Source organism: Anoplopoma fimbria, chromosome 24 (assembly GCF_027596085.1).
Source record: "Anoplopoma fimbria isolate UVic2021 breed Golden Eagle Sablefish chromosome 24, Afim_UVic_2022, whole genome shotgun sequence".
Taxonomy (NCBI): Eukaryota; Metazoa; Chordata; class Actinopteri; order Perciformes; family Anoplopomatidae; genus Anoplopoma; species Anoplopoma fimbria.
In genome coordinates, this window is record NC_072472.1 from 521,733 (window position 1) to 545,046 (window position 23,314).

Sequence of the window (23,314 nt, forward strand, 5' to 3'; positions counted from 1 at the left end):
TGCTTCTGTTCACTTTCATGACTCCATTCGAAAGTTAAAAAGAGCTTTTCATCCACTACACTGAGAATTCTTTTTAAATAAAATTGGTTAAATAGTTATGAAGTAAAAATCAAAGCTGTAGAAACAATATAGCTGATGTGAGGTTTAAAGTAGACTTTAAATCAAAGGGTAGAATATTTACAGAAACATCTTTTTGACTCTACATCCTGATATAAACCAGTTCTCCTGTTGAACCTGAAGCTCTCATTCATCCGTTAACGTTTCATAAAGAGTTTAGAACCTGAAGACAGAAAGAGAGACAAAAGTAAACGAGTGTGTTCTTAATTAAAACTCACACTGAGATATTAATGTATGAATATCATCAGAATAATCACAAGGATCCAGTTTAGGTTTCTTGTTCAAAGCTGATGTTGTTTTAATAAAAGGTGAGTCACGTGATGACTCGTTGATTCAGGAGAAATAAAAACACATTACAGTGACTTCCTGTTTACACAGAGCTGTTCTCCTCCTCCTCTGATTGGCTCCTCCTGTTGCTCTCTGACCTCCAAACACCTGCACACACACACACACACACACACACACACACACACACACACACACACACACACACACACACACACACACTTATTAGTAGATGACTGTGTGAAAGTACTTTTAAATATGTTTAAGATCGGCTCATCGTTCGGTTTCATGGACTTTCCTTTCATAAAGGCAGGAGAGGAGACAGGAAAGGAAGCAAGGGATTTCACTGACAGCCAATCAGAGAGCGGCTGTGTGTGTGTGTGTGTGTGTGTGTGTGTGTGTGTGTGTGTGTGTGTGTGTGTGTGTGCTGACCGTAAGCAGCAGTCAGCAGCAGTGCAGGAATGAAGATGATGAAGGAGACTCTCAGTGTGTTTCCGAGGAAGCTCTGCAGACTGTTGACCTGCTGCTGATTCACCGACGACTGTCAACAAACAAACAGTTTACTCCTCTGTTGCCACGGTAACCACGGACCAACGGCGACGAACATCTAGGTTCATTAAGGTATTAAAGGGACAGTTCTTAACATAAGCTAGCTCAGTGGAGAGCAACATAACGTTAGCGACCTGTCAATCAGTGTGTAGCCCCGCCCTAAAGCATCCCCTGCTTTATGGTCTGTTTGACTCTAAATGGAGCATCATTTACTAAATGAACATCATGCTGTATTGAAGAAGACTTGAAACTAGAGATTGAGACCATAAACTCATGTTTACAATGTTTACTGAGGGAATAAATCAAGAGAGAAGTAGAGTCATTTTCTCATAGACTTCTATACAACCAGAAGAGTCGCCCCCTGGTGGACAGGAGAGAGAATGCAGCTCTAACACATGAAGCTCTGACTTCACTTTCAGAACATCAACATCTGGTGTAGAAGCACACTTCCTTCTGTGTGGTGATACGGTCGGCGGGTTTAGTTCAGTAGAAAATAAGTCTACAAAGAGACGTCACTGTTGAGTTCTTCAAATGTATTTTTAGAGACCGAAGGCAGAGGTCTCTTATAAATATATACATTATTTATAATCCTTAATATAAGTATAATAAAGGTAATAATGTGTATCATTCAGGTTATCACTGTAAAGCGTCTTTGTCACCTGAACCAGCGGCTCCATTGGCCCCGTGGAGTTCTCCCCCGTGACATCACTTCCCCATGTGATGTAACCTGTCATTCAGATGAGGGATTTTCAAAATAAAATGCTGAGCATATGAACAGAGTTTCTCTGCGGGTGTTTCTCCACCTGGAGGTCCGTCCTGTGCTCACCTGGCGTGTGTGGTGCGTTCAGGTTCCCGTCATCGTCTCCGTCTGATGAGTCAGAGACATCAGAGCGAGCTGCAGGAGGACAGACGGACAGAAGCGTCTCCGGTCAGCGTGAAGCTAAAAGCAGTGACGCATGAGAGCAGAGGTCTAACGTACGCTGGATGAGGATGAGGTGAACGCTGGTCGTCTGGTCGTTGAACAGACCGGCCAGCAGAACTCTGCAGTGATAGAAACCAGCGTCCGACGGTCGAGAGCCGAAGATGGTCAGAGACGAGGACGAGGACACGGAGAACCTGCAGAACACAGAACCTTCGCATTTTCATTTGTATGATGTTTTCATTAAAGCCAATAAAGGAACTTTCATTTAGCGTTGATTCTGGCGGTCCCTGTGGACAGAAGTGGTACTGCATCTGTAAACCTCTCATTTTACTGCAGCAGGTTCTGAAAGTCTGACCCGCTCAGTCCTGGTTCTGGTTCTCAGAACACCTCACATGTTACAGATGTTCAGTCCTTCTAGAACCCTCTGGCTGCTGTTTGGTTTTCAGACACATCGGAGCGTTTGAAGTTAAGAACTGAATGTTGACGTGAACAGTTTATAATCAACATAACGCCAGTATGACGTAAAGGCTGTACTACACCTCAGAGGTACATATTGTTCTCTTTACTGTACTACACCTCAGAGGTACATATTGTTCTCTTTACTGTACTACACCTCAGAGGTACATATTGTACTTTTTACTCGTGGTACCTGAGTGACTTCCTGTATGTGGGCCGGTCTCCGGCGGCGTGGATCACCATGTCTTGGCAGGTGAACAGTGATGGTTGGCCCCGCCCCAGCACACCTCCACTCCTCCCTGACTCACGGCCTCGGCGTGACATGGCAGCGTCACCGTGCTCCCGGCCACGCCCACCACCGTCTCCGTGGTGACGGCCGACACGCCGACTGTGGCTCAAACACAAACACCCCCGTCAGACTCTGGTGCTTTGAGCTGCAGCTCCTCTGACGTCCACCAGGTGACGCTGTGATCAGACTGTGAGGAAGTGAAGGAGAAAACCCCCGTGTCCAACTGAGAGACATGAAACTGGACTCACATCAGAACTCTACTAATCCCCCTCCTCCTCCTCCTCCTCCCCTCCTCCTCCTCACATGTTCTTCAGACTCCTTGAATATTTCTCAAACTCTAAACGGCGTTCCTTTATGAGGAACACGTCTCTAGAACGTCCAGTGTAACTTCCCAGTGTTTCTATCATTCTGTCCACACTCACCTGTGAGGAGGACTCCGCTGAAGGTGAGGAGAAGCAGCATGTTGTTGAGCGTCCTGCAGACAGACTGATGGACGGACGGCCGGAGACGACTCTGTGATGCAACTTCCTTTTTCCATCCTGATATTAATAGACTGGACAGAAAAGAGTCACTTAGTCTCACTTCAGTAAAATACTTCATGAGTCTGTTGTTCAGAACCAAAATATGAAACAGATGATCAGAACTCCACTTCAATACGTTGTACAAATATATCATGAAGTATTTATATTTCCAGCAGCAGGAATGTGATTAGAGAGGAATGAGAAACAAAATCATCTCAGAGCAGAAGAGCGTCCAAGAACAACTGACCTCTGACCTCTGAATGTTTGAACACACTTAGACTTTATTACTGAGGTTCTCACTGTGCAGACAAGGAGAGAGGAGACGAGGAGGAGAGGAGGAGATGAGGAGATGAGGAGATGAGATGAGGAGAAAGAGACGAGGAGGCGAGGGGAGAGTAGTTGGGGAGAGAGGAGAAAGGAGAAAAGACGAGAACAACTGACCTCTGACCTCTGAATGTTTGAACACACTTAGACTTTATTACTGAGGTTTTCACTGTGCAGACAAGGAGAGAGGAGACGAGTGGAGAGGGGAGGTGGAGATGAGGAGATTAGACGAGGAGAGAGGAGACGGTGAGAGAGAGGAGAGAGGAGACGAGGAGAGAGGAGATGAGGAGAGAGGAGACGAGGAGACAAGTAGAGAGGAGACGAGGAGAGAAGAGAACAACTTCATTACTGAGGTTTTCACTGTGCAGACAAGGAGAGAGGAGACGAGTGGAGAGGAGACAGGAGACGAGGAGAGAGTAGAGAGGAGACGAGGAGAGAGGAGAGGAGAAAGAGACGAGGAGAGAGGAGACGAGGAGTGAGGAGAAAGAGACGAGGAGAGAGGAGACGAGGAGTGAGGAGAAAGAGACGAGGAGAGAGGAGACGAGGAGAGAGGAGATGAGGAGTGAGGAGAAAGAGACGAGGAGACAAGTAGAGAGGAGACAAGGAGAGAGTAGAGAGGAGACGAGGAGATGAGGAGATTAGACGAGGAGAGAGGAGACGAGGAGTGAGGAGAACAACTGACCTCCGACCCCTTCTGAGGAGAGGAGATACTTAACCTCACAGAGACGAAGAAGTTTCAAACTGACACGTTGACACATGCTGATGTCATCTTAATGGCCGTTGCCATGACGACAGCTGGCTCTGTCTCCACGCTCCGACCTCTGACCGGATGACTTCAGCTTCCTGTCTGTGGACCGCCGCTGTTAATACATTGATCGTTCCTCCTCTAAGTGACCGTCTGTGTCTCTGCTTTAAAAACAACACTCACACACACACACACACACACACACACACACACACACACACACACACTAACACACACACACACACACACACACACACACACACAACACACACACACACACACACACACACACACACACACACACACACAACACACACACACACACACACACACACACACACACACACACACACACACACACACACACACACAACACACACACACACACAACACACACACACACACTAACACACACACACACACACACACACACACACAGTCTTTTATATGAATCGAGTGCTGTTGAGCCTTTCAGCGACACATTAGCATTTTGCTAATTAGTTTCATGCTAAAAAGCCTCAGACTCGTTAGCAGGAAGCTCGTTAATGACTGATGGCCTCATTAGCATAATGGCATTAGCATCTGTAGTTAGCCTGGATGCTAATTTGCGCTCGAGTGGATCTGACATGAGGTTTGATGAACGGACAGGTGAAGAGGAGGAAGAGGAGGAAGAGGAGGAAGAGGCCTTTATATCAGATGTTTGCACAGATTCGTTAATAATGTATGGAGAGGTGAAGCCCCGCCCCTTCCTGTTGACCATGTTGACCTCATTTCAGAATATATATCCATATGTGTTTATGTTCTTTCTCTTCCCGGCTGATGAAAAGAGTCTCTGATAAAACACATCTGGTAAGATAACGTAACATCTGGAACAGAGCTACGTTAGCTAGCTAGCTAGTGCGAGAGATGTAGTTCACTGTAGGGTTTTACACAAAACTAAATGGTACTAATGGAGGAGCCCACATGAGCTCCTCCATTACATTACATTACAGTCATGTAGCAGAGGCTTTTCTCCAAAGCGACTTACAGTCAGTAGTATGTTACATATCATTCACCCATTCACACACTGATGACAGGCTACCATCAAGGTGCCACCATCAGACTCTAACTAACATTCATCATCAGTCCACACCGATGGCCTTCAGGAGCAACTTGGGGTTAAGTGTCTTGCCCAAGGACACATCGACTGCCGAAGCCGGGTATCGAACCACCGACCCTCTGATTGGAGAGCTACCCTGCTCTCCACTACGCCACAGCCGCCCACATTAGCTCCTGTTAGCTCCCTTCAGCACCGGTTGACTCCTGAACAAGTAGAGAGAGTAAATATATATTTATATAATTATATTTATAATGTGTCATCGTAATTAAAATATATAAGATCAAGATCCACTTACCAGCTTTATTCAGCAGCTTTCAACACTTCTCACAGTCTGCCTCACATGACCATCACAACCATGTGCTGATGAAGACCATGAGATGTGTCAGAACGCTGCCCTCCAGTGAGTGACTGTGATTGGATGTTGATCACATGTTGAGCTGCTCTCAGAGGATCACGTGATCCTTTAAACCCTGGAACAGACTCCAGCAGCTGGTCCAGGTGTTTGGTCTGGAGGCCTCCAGGCGTCTTCTTCAGGTGCTGAGATGGAAACGCTGGAGTGTCTCTGAAGGACCTGAGAGCTGTTGGATCTGATCCAGAGGAGGTGACGTTCAAAGACCCCACTGTGAAGTGTGTAAACACCAGCTTCTCTTCTGTGCTTCAATGACGACGGTTTGGATGAAATCACCTTCAGAGAGAAACACAACGACACACACTGAAAGAAAAAGAGAGGAGTGATGCAGGAGATCAATCAGAGAGCTGGAAGGAACCGAAACACTAACAGAGGACACACACACACACACACACACACACACACACACACACACACACACACACACACACACACACACACACACACACACACACACACACGCTCTGAGGAGCTTTTCTTATAATTCTTATCAAATAAATTGTTTCACCCAGGAGACGACCTCCAGCTCTTTAAAGTGAAGCCAGAGCTTCATGTGTTAAAGCTGCATTCTCTCTGCTGTCCACCAGGGGGCGACTCCTCTGGTTGTATAGAAGTCTATGAGAAAATGACTCTACTTCTCTCTTGATTTATTCCCTCAGTAAACATTGTAAACATGAGTTTATGGTCTCAATCTCTAGTTTCAAGTCTTCTTCAATACAGCAGTCTTCTTCAATACAGCATGATGTTCATTTAGTAAATGATGCTCCATTTAGAGTCAAACAGACCATAAAGCAGGGGATGCTTTAGGGCGGGGCTACACACTTTATTTATTTAACTAAATTGTAAAATTTGTAACACTTTAATGTATCTATAATCATGATTATTAACATTATTATTAATATATTTAATAATAATAATTTATATAATTGGTATTATTATTATTAAATAGTTATTATATGTATATATATTTTTTGTTGCTGGATGGTATCTATCATATAGTGTTTAAGTGTTTATATGCAGCTGTGTGTTAAATATATATTCATATATATATATTTATATATGAAGAAGCACTTTAAAGCACAGATTCCTGAGAGCACTTGTAACTTTTTACAGCTGCCTTTTTCAACCACTTCACATCAAAGCTCAGCTGATCCAGGACCTGTTAAAACCAGACGTCTAAACATCGAAGAGTGACTTTGACACAAATAGATTCAACCCTTTATAAACCCACATTCATCTCCAGAGGAAGCCGTCGTGGATCATGTCCAGTGGTTCATGGAGAGTATGGTGGAGAACCAGACATCTTGTTGCATTAAATGTGTAGATGACAGTAGTTAAAGTAGAGCGATACAGTTTTCTCGGTGAAGATAGGTGGAGGATGTGTTTATGTATAAATAAAATGAAGGTTTACACATCTTTAAATCAAACATGAGATTGTTTTATGGTTTTACAACAACAATCTGAATATATTTTGATTTTCATTTTTTGATCTGGAGAAAATATCACACGAGTGTTTTCTTAAAATTAGAGCTGAAGTCTTCCTGTGGGGGACATACATTCCCAACTTAAACAGTCCTTCAGGTTTTTGTTCCTGTGATCATGTATGGAGTGCTAACAGCGCCCATATAAGAACATGTTACACACATATCATCTAACAGCGCCCATATAAGAACATGTTCCACACATATCATCTAACAGCGCCCAGATAAGAACGTTAGACACATATCATCTAACAGCGCCCAGATAAGAACATGTTACACATATCATAACAGCATCTAACAGCGCCCATATAAGAACATGTTACACACATATCATCTAACAGCGCCCAGATAAGAACATGTTCCACACATATCAGCTAACAGCGCCCAGATAAGAACATGTTCCACACATATCAGCTAACAGCGCCCAGATAAGAACATGTTACACACATATCAGCTAACAGCGCCCAGATAAGAACATGTTCCACACATATCAGCTAACAGCGCCCAGATAAGAACATGTTCCACACATATCAGCTAACAGCGCCCAGATAAGAACATGTTCCACACATATCAGCTAACAGCGCCCAGATAAGAACATGTTAACACACATATCATCATCTAACAGCGCCCAGATAAGAACATGTTCCACACATATCAGCTAACAGCGCCCAGATAAGAACATGTTCCACACATATCAGCTAACAGCGCCCAGATAAGAACATGTTACACACATATCAGCTAACAGCGCCCAGATAAGAACATGTTACACACATATCAGCTAACAGCGCCCAGATAAGAACATGTTACACACATATCAGCTAACAGCGCCCAGATAAGAACATGTTAGACACATATCAGCTAACAGCGCCCAGATAAGAACATGTTACACACATATCAGCTAACAGCGGCCTAGTTTCGTCCAGTTTGGCCCAGTGAGAGGGGAGGAGGAGACAAGGAGACGAGGATGAGGAATGAGGAAGGCTGTCCTGGCTGTTTGTTTTCTTTTAATCTCTTTTGATTTTTATGGAATCGAGGTTTGAACTCTCTCAATCCACAGCAGCTTTTATTCTGAAGGTCAGAGGTCGTAGCTGAGCCGTTCATGTTATTCCTCCTCACAGTTTATTGATGTGTGACTTTATGATCATGACTCTGTAGACGATGAAGACGTCTACAGAGTCTGTTATTGGTGTGAGATGAGCCTTTAAACGGATCAGAGTGAAGTCAATGACTTTGTGACGGAGCACAACCAGTCTGTTTGTCCACCATCACTGGGATCTGCTGTTTCAATGCTTCATATTATATAATAATATATATACAAACAAAGCTAAACATCTTTACTGATGAAGAAGCCTTTTTGTGTTTTTTTATGATTCTTTTCATGTGAAGAAGCAGAAGAAGAAGAAGAAGAAGAAGAAGAAGAAGAAGAAGAAGAAGAAGAAGAAGAAGAAATAGAGGAAAAAAAATGAAAAATGGACGCTGTCATAAAGTTCTGAAATGTCTCATCGAAGATTAAAAATAGTCTGAAGAAGTCATAGACACTGTGTGTGTGTGTGTGTGTTTGTGTGTGTGTGTGTGTTGTGTGTGTGTGTGTGTGTGTGTGTGTGTGTGTGTGTGTGTGTGTGTGTGTGTGTGTGTGTGTGTGTGTGTGTGTGTGTGTGTGTGTGTGTGTGTGTGTTTCAGTTTGTGTGTCTTTGCCCGTTCGAGATCTTTTTAAGGAAAAAAACATGTGATTCACCATCTACTTCAGACTCCAGCTGGACCTCATCTTCATCATCTTCATCATTCTCCTCCTCATGCTCAGCATCACCTACTCATCCTCCTCATCCTCATCTTCATCACTAAACCTGCTCTCTTTCTCCTCTGAATCATCCCGTTATGTAACGTGTAGATCATGTAAATTTCACCAAGTTTAGTGTTTCAGAGTGAATGAAGTTAGAGACCAGAATGTTCCTCTGCAGCTTCTTACAAATATTTATTCTTTCATAAGAAGAGATCTTTAATTCCTCTGCAGCCTGTTTTGATTAGAAGTAAAAGTAAATCCATCTGAAACCTGATGGGTGATTTGGAGAATGTTCAGCAGGAATTTAAAGGGTTACATAATAACATGCCACTTCTCTTGGTGGAGAGCTCCCTCCTCCTCCTCCTCCTCCTCCTCCTCCTCCTCACCTCCTCCTCCTCTTCCTCCTCCTCTCATCCACCAGCTGTAGGAGCGTCTGCTGCTCTCCTCCATAACTCATCTCCATCTGGAGCGGAGGAGGACCGAGTGCTCCGAGTTCTGTGAGAGCCGCTGCAGGAGGATCAAAATACACTCTGTGATATTTATTGTGTATGATAACGATCGTCCACTGAAAACCAGAGGTCGCCTCATTTTTAGTGATTTTTTATATTTCAGAAGAATGTGAAGTATTCTGTAATGGAAGGTTCCAACGTCTTATAATATAATTTTTAAAAATTAACTGAGAGAAAATAAAATAAAAAACCAAACTAAACTAAACTAAACTAAACTAAACTAAACAAAATTTCAAACAAACATTACAAAAACAAGAATGAAGAAAGAAAATGAAGATAAGAGAAAAAAAAAAATCTTCCATATTTTTTCTTCTGGTCCAGATATTTGTGTTTCAGTGCATTCCTCCCGGGGATAATTAAAGTATCCTGATATAATCCGATATATGTGTTTTTACTTTAAAATGAGCTGAAACTCAACTATCTTGACCAGAAGAAGAGTTAAAGTTTAGATGCTAAATGAGTTGTGCTATATGAAATCCATGTGAAGAGGCCGTTTGTTTGTGTCGACAGCAGAAAGTAGAGAATCTGTGAAAGTTGTAACCTCAGGAATGTACTGCTGATACTTAAAGGGGCGGGTTGCCATTTTTAGCCTGGCAGTTAATAATTCAGGGTCGCAGCGTGGAGGAGAGACGTCTGCTGACATTTTAACGTTCATTCCTTGACTTCTCACAGAAATAAATCATTCCGTTTCAATACGGCTTCTGCTCCTTCTATGGAGACTGGTTTGTGCTGCAGGAGGTCAAAGGTCACAGCAGGAAATCCCATCAGAAGACTGACCTCTGTGAGAACACACACACCTGAGGATTCACAGACGGAGAGCTGAAGGAACCGCTCAACACGCAGGTAAATCCTCTACGACCACTCCCATGTCTGGTTAGCTTAGCTTAGCATAGAGGATGGCAGCAACAGCTTAATTTAGCTAAGAGACTGGTAGGAACAGCCTAGCTTAGCATAGAGACTGGTAGGAACAGCCTAGCTTAGCATAGCTTAGAAGGAACAGCTTAGCTTAGCATAGAGACTAGTAGGAACAGCTTAGTTTAGCAGAGAGAGACTGGTAGGAACAGCCTAGCTTAGCATAGAGAGTGGTAGGAACAGCCTAGCTTAGCATAGAGACTGGTAGGAACAGCTTAGCTTAGCATAGAGACTGTTAGAAACAGTTTAGCTTAGCATATAGACTGGTAGGAACAGCTTAGCTTAGCATAGAGTCTGGTAGGAACAGTTTAGCTTAGCATAGAGACTGGTAGGAACAGCTTAGCTTAGCATAGAGACTGGTAGGAACAGCCTAGCTTAGCATAGAGACTGGTAGGAACAGCCTAGCTTAGCATAGAGACTGGTAGGAACAGCTTAGCTTAGCATAGAGACTGGTAGGAACAGTTTAGCTTAGCATAGAGACTGGTAGGAACAGCTTAGTTTAGCATATAGACTGGTAGGAACAGTTTAGCTTAGCATAGAGACTGGTAGGAACAGTTTAGCTTAGCATAGAGACTGGTAGGAACAGCTTAGCTTAGCATAGAGACTGGTAGGAACAGCCTAGCTTAGCATAGAGACTGGTAGGAACAGTTTAGCTTAGCATAGAGACTGGTAGGAACAGCTTAGCTTAGCATAGAGACTGGTAGGAACAGCTTAGTTTAGCATAGAGACTGGTAGGAACAGCTTAGCTTAGCATAGAGACTGGTAGGAACAGCCTAGCTTAGCATAGAGACTGGTAGGAACAGCTTAGCTTAGCATAGAGACTGGTAGGAACATCTTAGCTTAGCATAGCTTAGAAGGAACAGCTTAGCTTAGCATAGAGACTAGTAGGAACAGCTTAGCTTAGCATAGAGACCTAAAACGTCTCCTTCAATTAATTCTCTTAGAATAATATATTTTGACTTTTGACGTTTCTGTTCTATTTTAGTAAGTTTGACTAAGTTTGACTAAGTCATAATTCTGACAAAAATACAGTTGACTTAGTATCTTAAATGTTGTCATGAAATATAATTAGTTTAGTTTGTTAAATGATTATATTCGTTGTCATGAAAAGACTCAAAACAAACGCTGTAATACTTTATTATTAATAAACAGAACTCCAGGAATGATTCTCTCCCGTTTCCTCTGAATAAAGTTTGTGTTTGACTCAAACTTCTTCTTCTTCTGCCTTCCAGACATGAAACTGCTGGGTAAACATTTATTATTCATTGTATTTTATATTTCCTGAACCTTCTGGGCCGTTTCTGTGTTTCATTGTATCGTCAGAGTTGAACTTTATTCAGAGGAAACATCACTCAGCTCACATTATTCTGCATCTCAGTGACACAATGAGGCGACTATTCTGGCTTCTGACTCAATCTGTGACAACGCTGCCCCGGTGCATTGTGGGTAGCTGCTGGTGCTCTGCAGCTGTTTATGTTGTATCAGAAAAACAAGAAAAACAAACTCCGTAGAAGGTCACATGAGACACAACGTGATGTTTTATTTTTCATCAGAATATTGAGGGGAAAAAAAAACTAAATTGATTTGAATTAAATAATCAATTAACTGAATGTTTGGAGATTCATGTTAATAATATAAATATGTATCTCAGTCAGGGAATGCTGTGAACAAAAGTAAAACTTAGCAAGAAATCCATCATGGTGACTCTTAAATTTAACAAAATGTTAATATTATTATTTTTGTCAATTGAGTCTGCTGTGTACGTTTTTTTTCTATTATTTCTTACATTTACTGTGTGGTTACTTATTGATTATACTTGTTTAATCTTGTTTTTCTACTCATGTATCGTGTTTGTACAGAACCAACTCTGCTGCTGTAATCCTACAAATGTCCCTGCGTACTAATAAAATTATAAAATGATCTTATCTTATCTAAGAGCTGACGTTTTGTGGTAAACGAAAAGGGTTTTACTCTTTGTGGTAGTTGTGGCTTAAAATGTTTTGGATGTTCTACATCCCAAAAAGCTTTCTACCAAAATGTGTGATGGTTGACAAACGATATTTTCAAGCTGTGGTTAAGGTTGACCACAGCTTGAAAATATCTTGACAAATAATTTCCTGCTAATTTTTGTACTTTTCAATGTCATGTTTTACGATCGTCATGTTTTTTTGTTTTACTTGCTCATTCTATTCATGGTTCTTAGAGTCCTAGATGGCTGTAAACCACATTTGATGTTTGCTGAGTAAAAATCCCCCAAAAGTTGATTTCACAGTTTTGTTTTTCACATTCTGCAAATTAGCAAAGTTTCATATTTCTGGCTCGTTCCAGCTCCAATTTGAGCTGCAACATCTGACAACAACCAATATAATGATAATTAGTTATATTGAGCGAGTACCGGTACATATTAATATTTGTTTTTTACTATTTCAGAATTCTGAGAACTTTTGTAACTTTTCATCCAGTTTCTTTCTTTCCTCGCAGAAGTGGAACTCCACCAGACATCAATTATCCAAGAAATCATAAAAGAAACATCTAACAACAAATCTAGTCAAGGAGATGATGAGAGTCAATAACATTATATAATGAAAAAAACATGTCTGGCAGTCAAATCATGTGCTCCACATTTCGATTCATTAGGAAACCTGTAGGATGGAGAGGAATGGAGGAAAAGGTCTCTTAATGTAATCTATTGGTAATAATTTAGACAGAAAACTGAATCACAAGAGTTTTATTTATAGTCCAACATGAGTTGAGTTCCCTAAACGGAGAGACCAACGAGTCCGTCAGATTCAGTCGCTGATGCTCAGCCTGCCAGCTTCTAGCCAGCTAGCTAGTTAGCTGCTATCTAGCTTGTAGAAATAGAAATAGTTAGCTGGTATTCAGCTAGTAGTAATAGTAATAGTTAGCTGCTATCTAGCTAGTAAGCTGCTATGAAGCTCGTCAGCTACTATGTTGCTATCTAGCTAGTAGTAATATAAATAGTAAGCTGCTATCTAACTTTTCAGCTGCTATCTAACCAGTAGTATTAGTAATAGTAAGCTGTTGTTTAGCTAGTTAGCTGCTATCTAGCTAGTAATAGTAATAGTAGAAGACATGATGCTTAAGGTTTGAGCGTTATTGTGGCCCGTCTGATGTAATCTGGCTCTGTTGTAGTTCGTCATAGTGGAGCCATCTACACCGAGAGACGCCTCAACGTAACGACCTTCAGGCCGCTCAGCCACGCGTTCCCTCCGTCAGTGATGGGCGTGGTTCTGTAAAACCTCTGTAGTTAAACATACGAGGGGCGTGAACAACTGTGTTTGAAGTGACTGGTAATAAAACATATAAAGGTAAATGTTCAAGTGAAACCACTTTTAAGGAAGGTTAGACAGGAAGTGATCTGATGCAGCTCGTTAAGACTGACGCCTGCAGCTCGTTAAGCTCGTTAAGACGCCATGGAGCCCGTTAAGACAGGTGGAGCTCTGCATGATGTGTAATGTAAAGAGAATACCTGTCGTTATTATGAACTGTTAATAATGAGCACGTTAAGTTAATACAGTGAAGTTGATATTGGACCTTTAGTGGATCACATCCTGTCCGAGGCTCTCAGGCCTTCTCTCTGCTGAATGGTGTCATACTTGTGTGTTTCACATCTTCTTTGTTGTCGTGAGGGGAGACGTTCTCATCGGCTGCTTCAGGTCATGGGAAGCTGACGCTCGATGCTGGCCTCCTCTGAAACACAGATTATCTGCTGTGTTTGTGTTGTGGATTAGAGGGATGATGAGGATGATGAGGATCCTCCTCCACATCCTCAGTCTGGAGCTCCTTCACTCCGTTTCACTGCTGGTCATGTGACCTGATATCATGAAGCTTCACAGAGACGCCACTGTAACTCTACCTGCAGAAAAACCTTCTATTGTGACACACACACACACACACACACACACACACACACACACACACACACACACACACACACACACACACACACACACTGTGAGTGTTAACACCTCCAGCCCTTTGATGAAGAATAAACAGCTGACTCTCTGAGGGGTAAACAAACATGGACGTCTGTCCACCAATCACAGCAGTTCCTCACTAATAAACACACAACACAAACTTTTATTAATCTCATAACTCCAGAGAAACATTTAGAACAACAGTTAAAGCCTGTGGACATCTATGTATTCATATTTCTGTGTTCAGACCATGTGAGTTGATTCTGATCTACAAACAAAAATAGAAAATGATAGAAAATACAAGATGAAATTTAAACTGTTTATTTGTTCAGCACCTTTGAGACGTAAAAGAAACACAGTAGAACAACAGAACTCCAAATAGAATGAAACTGGAGAACAACAATAGCCGTGGAGGAGATAATGATATATATATACTTAATAGTATTTAGAGTATGTTGACAAACATCAGAGGAACTTGCTCCGGATCTGCGCTCTGATTGGTCGTCTCTCTTCCCACAACAGGAGACGGCGTGGTTTCTCATTTCTGACCGTCTGAAAATAGATCAGATGAACAATCCACATTCGTTCCTCTGGATCCAGACGGGTTCTCCTTGTTAGAACACGAGGAAGGAACGAACAGAGCTGACCTCCATATTTATTTCACTTTATTAATCTGATGTGTTTTTAGATCATGTTTTATCCATTAAACAGCCTTCATCTCTACAATAAAGACACTTCTTTATTCTAAACACAGGTTCTGGTCTGTTAGAGAGACAGAGAGAGAGAGAGAGACAGTATCTCAGTAGAGAGAGAGACAGTATCTCAGAGAGAGAGAGAGAGAGACAGTATCTCAGTGAGAGAGAGACAGTATCTCAGAGAGAGAGTATCTCAGTGAGAGAGAGAGAGAGAGAGAGAGACAGTATCTCAGTGAGAGAGAGAGAGACAGTATCTCAGAGAGAGAGAGAGACAGTATCTCAGAGAGAGAGTATCTCAGTGAGAGAGAGAGACAGTATCTCAGTGAGAGAGAGACAGTATCTCAGAGAGAGAGACAGTATCTCAGAGAGAGAGAGACAGTATCTCAGTGAGAGAGAGAGACAGTATCTCAGAGAGAGAGAGACAGTATCTCAGAGAGAGAGAGAGACAGTATCTCAGAGAGAGAGAGAGACAGTATCTCAGAGAGAGAGAGACAGTATCTCAGAGAGAGAGAGAGAGACAGTATCTCAGAGAGAGAGAGAGACAGTATCTCAGTGAGAGAGAGAGACAGTATCTCAGAGAGAGAGACAGTATCTCAGTGAGAGAGAGAGACAGTATCTCAGAGAGAGAGAGACAGTATCTCAGTGAGAGAGAGAGACAGTATCTCAGAGAGAGAGAGACAGTATCTCAGAGAGAGAGAGACAGTATCTCAGTGAGAGAGACAGTATCTCAGAGAGAGAGAGACAGACAGTATCTCAGTGAGAGAGACAGACAGTATCAGTGAGAGAGAGAGAGACAGTATATCAGTGAGAGAGAGACAGACAGTATATCAGTCAGACAGACAGTCAGAGAGAGAGAGAGACAGACAGTGTATCAGAGAGACAGACAGTCAGACAGACAGTCTCCTCCGTGTCTTTCTCTCCCACACTGATCCGTCTTCACTGAGCCGTTGGTCCGTACATGGCCTCGGAGCTCTCCTCCCCCGTGAGGCCGCGTGTGTCCCGGGGAGGAGCTCCGTGTCCCGCAGACACACAGAGCCTCCACCTGCTGCTCCGTCACAGAGCCTCCACCTGCTGCTCCGTCACACAGTCACACAGAGCCTCCACCTGCTGCTCCGTCACACAGCCTCCACCTGCTGCTCCGTCACAGAGCCTCCTCCTGCTGCTCCGTCACAGAGCCTTCTCCCGCGCAAACCGAGCGCTCTCCGGACTTTACCGAGCGCTGCTCGTCCAGCGGAGAAACCCGAACCGCCCGTAGGCTCGTTTCCGTGAAGCGGAGCGCCGGCCGTGCGGGGCCAGAGGACACGCAGCGCCCCGCAATGAGTCTGTGGCCCAACGGCTCCTCCGAGGACCTCCATGCGGGCTCCGACCGCAGCTCCGACCGCAACAACGGCTCCCAGCTGCGCGGACAGCCCCGCCACGGCGATGACCCCGCCCCGCTGGACCTCCGCCGGGCGGTGCCGGTGGGCATGCTGCTCGCCTCCTTCATCGCCTTCGCCATCGCGGGGAACATCCTGGTCATCCTGTCGGTGGTCTGCAACCGACACCTGCGCAGCCCGACCAACTACGTCATCATCAACCTGGCCATCGCTGACCTGCTGCTGGCCTCCACCGTGCTGCCGGTGTCCGCCACGCTGGAGGTCAGAGGCCCGGATGTGATTACATATGTTTAATGTGATTAAATGTGTTTAATGTGATTAATGTTTAATGTTTAATGTGATTAATGTGTTAATGTTTAATGTGATTAATGTGTTAATGTGATTTAATGTGTTTAATGTTTAATGTGAAATTGATTAATGTGTTTAATGTGATTTAATATGTTTAATGTGATTAATGTGATTAATGTGATTAATGTGATTAAATGTGATTAATGTGTTTAAATGTGTTTAATATGTTTAATGTGATTAAATGTCTTTAAATGTGTTTAAATGTGATGAATGTGTTTAAATGTGTTTAATGTGTTTAAATGTGTTTAATATGTTTAAATGTGTTTAAATGTGTTTAAATGTGTTTAAATGTGTTGAATATGTTTAAATGTGTTTAAATGTGTTTAATGTGTTTAAATATGTTTAATGTGTTTAAATGTGTTTAATATGTTTAAATGTGTTTAATTATGTTGAATATTATGTGTTTAAATGTGTTTAAATGTGTTTAAATGAATGTGTTTAAATATGTTTAATATGTTTAAATGTGTTTAATTATGTTGAATATTATGTGTTTAAATGTGTTTAATATGTTTAAATGTGTTTAAATGTGTTTAATATGTTTAAATGTGTTTAATTATGTTGAATATTATGTGTTTAAATGTGTTTAAATATGTTTAAATGTGTTTAATATGTTTAAATATGTTTAAATGTGTTTAAATATGTTTAAATGTGTTTAATATGTTTAAATGTGTTTAATATGTTTAAATGTGTTTAAATGTGTTTAAATGTGTTTAAATGTGTTTAATTATGTTTAAATGTGTTTAATATGTTTAAATGTGTTTAAATATATTTAAATGTGTTTAAATGTGTTTAAATGTGTTTAATATGTTTAATATGTTTAAATGTGTTTAATATGTTTAAATGTGTTTAAATGTGTTTAAATGTGTTTAATATGTTTAAATGTGTTTAAATATGTTTAAATGTGTTTAATATGTTTAAATGTGTTTAATATGTTTAAATGTGTTTAAATGTGTTTAAATGTGTTTAAATGTGTTTAATGTGTTTAAATGTGTTTAAATGTGTTTAAATATGTTTAAATGTGTTTAAATGTGTTTAATATGTTTAAATGTGTTTAATGTGTTTAATATGTTTAAATGTGTTTAAATATGTTTAAACATATAACTATTAAAAAATGAACTAACTGCATGTATTGATTATGTATTGAATCAATACATAAATAATACACAATCAATACATAATCAATACTATTGATTATGTATTGATTATGTAAAATATGATCATGATAGAGATGTAAGGAGGAAGGAAAATAGATGAATAGAAAACAAATCAAAACATAGTTTTTAAATCCTTTGGATCTTCCTGGAGCTTTAATTGGATTAATTTAAGCGTTGTCATCGTCATCGTGTGAACATCTGGACTCATCGAGGTCCTCAAAGCAGCTTCTGTTGTCTTTATAGGAGATGACTGATGTTGGAATGTTCATGGATGAAGATGTTCATTCTCTTCATCAGAGACAGGACTTTATTCTATATGTGGTTCAGGTTCTGGATCAGTGGTTGGTTCAGGTTCTGGATCACAGAATGGTTCAGGTTCTTCCTGGCCCTGCAGGTTCTGGATCACTGAGTGTTTCAAGTTCTGGATCAGCGGTTGGTTCAGGTTCTGGATCATTAGGTCATTCAGGTCCTGGATCAGTGGTTAGTTTAGGTTCTTAATCTATGGGTGGTTCAGATCCTGGATTACTGGGTGTTTTAGGGTCTCGATCAGTAGGTAGTTCAGGTTCTGGATCAGTATGTGGTTCAGCTTCTTGGTGGCCACACAGGTCCTGGATCACTGGGTATTTGGGTTCTGGATCAGCATGTGGTTCAAGTTCTACGTGCCCCCACAGGTCCTGGACCACTGGGTGTTCGGGCGGGTGTTCTGTGACATCTGGGCGGCGGTGGACGTGCTGTGCTGCACGGCGTCCATCATGTCTCTGTGCGTGATCTCCATCGACCGCTACATCGGCGTCCGCTGCCCGCTGCAGTACCCGACCATCGTCACGGAGACCAGGGCGCTGCTCGCCATGCTGGGGGTCTGGATCCTCGCCATCGTCATCTCCATCGGCCCGCTGCTGGGCTGGAAGCAGCCGCCGTCCCAGGTACAGAAACTACCCAGCATGCACCACTGAGAGTCTTTAGAGGAAGGATGCCTCAATCAAGTTGAATGTAATTAATTGATCTCAGATGCTTTCCTCAGATCCACCAGCCTTTTCTTAATGTTCCTGTTATTAAAGGTTAATGATTCATGAATGAGTTATGATCGTCCTCTGTCCTCAGGACGACACGGTGTGTCTCATCACGGAGGAACCGTTCTACGCTCTGTTCTCCTCGCTGGGTTCCTTCTACATCCCGCTGGCCGTCATCCTCTTCATGTACTGTCGCGTCTACGTCGTGGCCAAACGCACCACCAGGAACCTGGAGGCCGGCGTGATGAGGGAGCGTCTGCAGGACTCCAACGAGTTCACCCTGAGGATCCACCGCGGGAACCAGGAGCCAGGCCCCGCTCCCATGGCCGGAGGGGGCGGGGCCTCGGCACGCAGCGCGCTCACCTTCAAGCTGCTGAAGTTCTCCAGAGAGAAGAAGGCCGCCAAGACGCTGGGCGTGGTGGTGGGCATGTTCATCCTCTGCTGGCTGCCCTTCTTCCTGGTTCTGCCCATCGGTACGTCTGCCTCTAATCAATACTGATTATTGATTTATTGCATCTCTGGTCCATCAAAGTCACTATACACCAGTGGTGTAGCGGACCGTACTGATCCCCGTCACGGTTCTTTACATGTGAACCTCAGATTAATGGCACGGTATAACATTAACCATCACAGTGTAAATAAAGTTTTAATGACGATCGTTAGCCTCCAATATTCAGTAAAATATGAGATCAGGACATCTTTATGCTTTTCTAGTCTCATAGTACTCTTATAGTACTCTTATAGTACTCTGTTGATCCTGAGCATGAGTCAGCGCTCAGGTGAACTTAGCTCCGCCCTCTGGGGTCACTTCTGGTTTCAAAGAAAACAAGATGGCGACGGCCAAAATGTGGAATTCAGAGCTTCAGTCCACAAACGGAGGTCACAAGGATTTGGTCCACTCGTTGTCTTCAGTCTGAGGAGACGAGACGGTTCACAGCTGATCCATGAGGAGGTGAAGAGAGCTTCTTCTTCTCCTCGTCATCACAGTGAGGCTTCAGCTTGGACTAAATGCTGAGTCATGATCTGCACTCTGCTCAGTTACTCTGAGTCCATGAGAAACAGATCCTGGATCAGCGGATCACTGTTAACCTTAAACCAAAATAACTTAACGGCAGAATCACCAAACTTGGAGGTACAAGGTTTTTACTGGGCAGTGATGCATCATGGGAAGGTGTCACATGCTCTCCAACATGGCCGCCGTCAGGCTCCTCATATATAGTCAGAGACCGCAGCAGGAGGCGCAGGATGGCCTTACAAGTCCACGTTCAGGGAGAGATAATCCTCAGGAGTCTGTTATCTGAGGAGCATCAAAAACCTCATCCCCCATAATCCCCCACAATCCTCTGAAAACCTCCAACATGCTGCAGATCACCTGCCTCATCTACAGGACACCTCCTCTGTGATCTGAGGACAGAGGAGAGGAGACAAGGAGAGAGGAGAGCAGGAGAGATCATAGGAGATAAGGAGAGAGGAGAGCAGGAGAGATCAAAGGAGCCAAGGAGAGAGGAGAGGGGACAAGGAGACAACTAGAGTGGAGACAGGAGAGATCAGAGGAGACAAGGATATGAGAGTAGGAGACGATTAAATAGGAGAGGGGACAAGGAGATGAAGATGTGAACAGCTTTCATGAACCAACGTTACATCAAATATGACATGTATTTTGATATTAAGATACAGGAAATATTAATGTGTGTGTGTGTGTGTGTGTGTGTGTGTGTGTGTGTGTGTGTGTGTGTGTGTTTGTGTGTTCAGGCTCCTTCAACAGCAGTCTTCGTCCACCTGAAACTTTCTTCAAAGTAATCTTCTGGCTCGGATATTTCAACAGCTGTCTGAACCCCATCATCTACCCCTGTTACAGCCGGGAGTTCAAACAGGTACTACTACTACTACTACTACTACTACTACTACTACTACTACTACTACTACTACTACTACTACCACTACTACTACTACTACTACTACTACTACTACTACTACTACTACTACTACTACTACTACTACTACTACTACTACTACTACTACTACTACTACTACTACTACTACTACTACTACTACTACTACTACTACTACTACTACTACTACTACTACTACTACTACTACTACTACTACTACTACTACTACTACTACTACTACTACTATTTCTACTACTACTACTACTACTACTACTACCACTACTACTACTACTACTACTACTACTACTACTACTACTACTACTACTACTACTACTACTACTACTACTACTACTACTACCACCACTACTATTACTACTACTACTACTACTACTACTACTACTACTACCACTATTACTACTACTCCTACTACTACTACTACTACTCCTAATTATACCACCTGTAGTATCTGTTTCATATACTGGTTCATTGATTTATATACTGGTTCATTGTGTTTTATATACTGGTTCAGTGTTTCATATACTGGTTCATTGATTCATATACTGGTTCATTGATTCATATACTGGTTCATTGTTTTATATACTGGTTCAGTGTACTGGTCTCAGGTCTAACGAGGTTCTGGTTCCTGTGTTGTGGGTCCAGGCATTCATCCGGATCCTCCGCTGTCGCCTGAAGAGGAAGCGTCAGACGTATTATAACCATCGCTGCCATCAGAGCTCCAACTCCTCGTCCTTCATGAACGGCAGCCAGCAGACGTTGTCCTCCATCAGTCCCAGTCCGCACTGCGTCGCCTCCAGGCTCCGCCCCCTACCATGGGCCACCTCCTCCTCCTCCTCCTCCAACCGAGGCCTCCTCCCTGGGCTGACGGGACAGAAGCGGCCAAGTCCTGTGTCGCCGCTCGCCGAGGACACCGGGACGGGTGAACGAGCAGAACAGTAACTGACACGCCATGCTGCTGACAGGAAATGGTTTAAGAAACACACACAGGTGTCACTGCTGACATCACGAGACGCTCTGTCACTCACCGGAGGGGTCACTCAGGTGTGATGACGTCACAGGTGTTTCGGACTCTTCCTCAATGACTCACCTGTGAAACATGGAGGAACACATCACCTGACCTCAAACCACCTGATGCTTTTACCTCTGATCACAACATCAACCAAAACTCAATCATCACGCACAAAACTGTAAAAAAACTGTAAATAAAACATATATAATCAATAAATCAGCAAAATCAGTCATTTAAAATCAAGTGAGAGTTGTGAAAAATCTCTTAAATGTGGAACAAAGATTATTCTTTAGATGTATTGTTGCGATGTTGTTTCTAACAGGTTCCTCTATTAAATGAATTCAAACTCGTCGTTCAAACTGTTGAACTCAAACTAAACTGAAGATCATGTGACATGAGTTTTATTTCTGTGGTAAAGTTAAAATCCCTAAACTAGTCAGCTAGTTATAGTTTTATAGAACTGGATGCTGGACGTCAAGACGCCGCCTGTTCAATCCAATGATGCTCGTCAGTTCTCTCACTGGTTTACCTCCTAGTTCACTTCCTGGTTTACCTCCTTGCTCACTTCCTGGTTTACCTCCTTGCTCACTTCCTGGTTTACCTCCTAGTTCACTTCCTGGTTTACCTCCTAGTTCACTTCCTGGTTTACCTCCTTGCTCACTTCCTGGTTTACCTCCTAGTTCACTTCCTGGTTTACCTCCTAATTCATTTCCCGGGCCGTTTCTCAATACTGGTTCATTGTACGGTCAAGTATGGACTTGCAAACTTGCAAGTTCATACTTGGATAGTTCGACTCTGGAGTACAAACTCCCGAGGACGGGAGGACGCAGTACGGTCATTTTGCAATTGGAACAGCAGCGAACTTGATGACGTCACCCACGCACGACGTCACCAACTCAGCTCAGTCGGTCCCGCCTACTCCGGTTATCTTCAGTCATATATATTGACAATAAAACGAAATATGATATAAAACACAACCTTTTTTCATTTTCATTTAGAAAATATAAAAATATTATGTATATGTGTATAACTATATATGCTATATATATATATGTATATGTTTTGTGTTACATCTGCAACCACAACCACAGAGACACCGGAGCCAGCGGCACATCTGGAGAGGCCTAGCCGAGATCAGGCTGCTGTCAGCGGGCTGCATGAGCACCACCGCCCAAACTCCTGATGCTGGTCCTCTCATCTCCGACAAAACGTCGGCGCTTTTTTAAATAAAACAAACAGGCTCTAAATCTTGATAAATCGACCGCATATTTTAAGTCTTAACAACTACATTCTCGCTTAAAAAAATGTTAAAACTAAATTCCGTTACACAACAACAGCAGTATTTAGACAGTTATAACTGACAGTTGTGAGCTCAATCTCCGAAGCTGTCGGCTTTGTTTTATTTCTGGTGAAATGCATTCTGGGATACTTGGCTGTCCAAAGTCCACACAAGTCTACTCCGATGCATCCTCGGTA

At 42.6% G+C, this 23,314-nt stretch overlaps 2 protein-coding genes across 2 annotated transcripts; one reads left to right on the plus strand and one right to left on the minus strand.

Moving 5' to 3' along the window:
• Nucleotides 1–415: 415 nt before the first annotated feature.
• Nucleotides 416–3,156, minus strand: LOC129113797 (uncharacterized). Its single transcript, XM_054626275.1, has 7 exons — nt 3,041–3,156; nt 2,523–2,717; nt 1,931–2,067; nt 1,778–1,846; nt 1,611–1,678; nt 835–943; nt 416–552 (listed from the first exon to the last, which is right to left on the minus strand). The coding sequence occupies exons 1-7, from the start codon at nt 3,154–3,156 to the stop codon at nt 488–490; spliced, it is 759 nt and encodes a 252-aa protein (XP_054482250.1). The 3' UTR covers nt 416–487.
• Nucleotides 3,157–16,155: 12,999 nt separating this feature from the next.
• On the plus strand, nt 16,156–22,004 carry LOC129113234 (alpha-1A adrenergic receptor-like). Its single transcript, XM_054625449.1, has 5 exons — nt 16,156–16,668; nt 18,581–18,832; nt 19,011–19,392; nt 20,672–20,793; nt 21,472–22,004. Exons 1-5 carry the CDS (start codon nt 16,348–16,350, stop codon nt 21,766–21,768), a joined length of 1,374 nt encoding a protein of 457 aa, XP_054481424.1. The 5' UTR covers nt 16,156–16,347; the 3' UTR covers nt 21,769–22,004.
• The last annotated feature ends 1,310 nt before the right edge of the window (nt 22,005–23,314 follow it).

What these genes read in the sequence shown, in the direction of transcription:
- LOC129113797 (XM_054626275.1), bottom strand. Translation starts at nt 3,156, where the DNA reads ATGGAAAAAGGAAGTTGCATCACAGAGTCGTCTCCGGCCGTCCGTCCA. An exon ending in CAGCGGAGTCCTCCTCACAG is followed by an intron (nt 2,718 to 3,040) that starts GTGAGTGTGGAC and finishes TTTGAGCCACAG; the next exon opens with TCGGCGTGTCGGCCGTCACC. An exon ending in CAATGGAGCCGCTGGTTCAG is followed by an intron (nt 944 to 1,610) that starts GTGACAAAGACG and finishes GTTTGTTGACAG; the next exon opens with TCGTCGGTGAATCAGCAGCA.
- LOC129113234 (XM_054625449.1), top strand. Translation starts at nt 16,348, where the DNA reads ATGAGTCTGTGGCCCAACGGCTCCTCCGAGGACCTCCATGCGGGCTCC. An exon ending in GGAAGCAGCCGCCGTCCCAG is followed by an intron (nt 18,833 to 19,010) that starts GTACAGAAACTA and finishes CTCTGTCCTCAG; the next exon opens with GACGACACGGTGTGTCTCAT. An exon ending in CTTCCTGGTTCTGCCCATCG is followed by an intron (nt 19,393 to 20,671) that starts GTACGTCTGCCT and finishes TTGTGTGTTCAG; the next exon opens with GCTCCTTCAACAGCAGTCTT.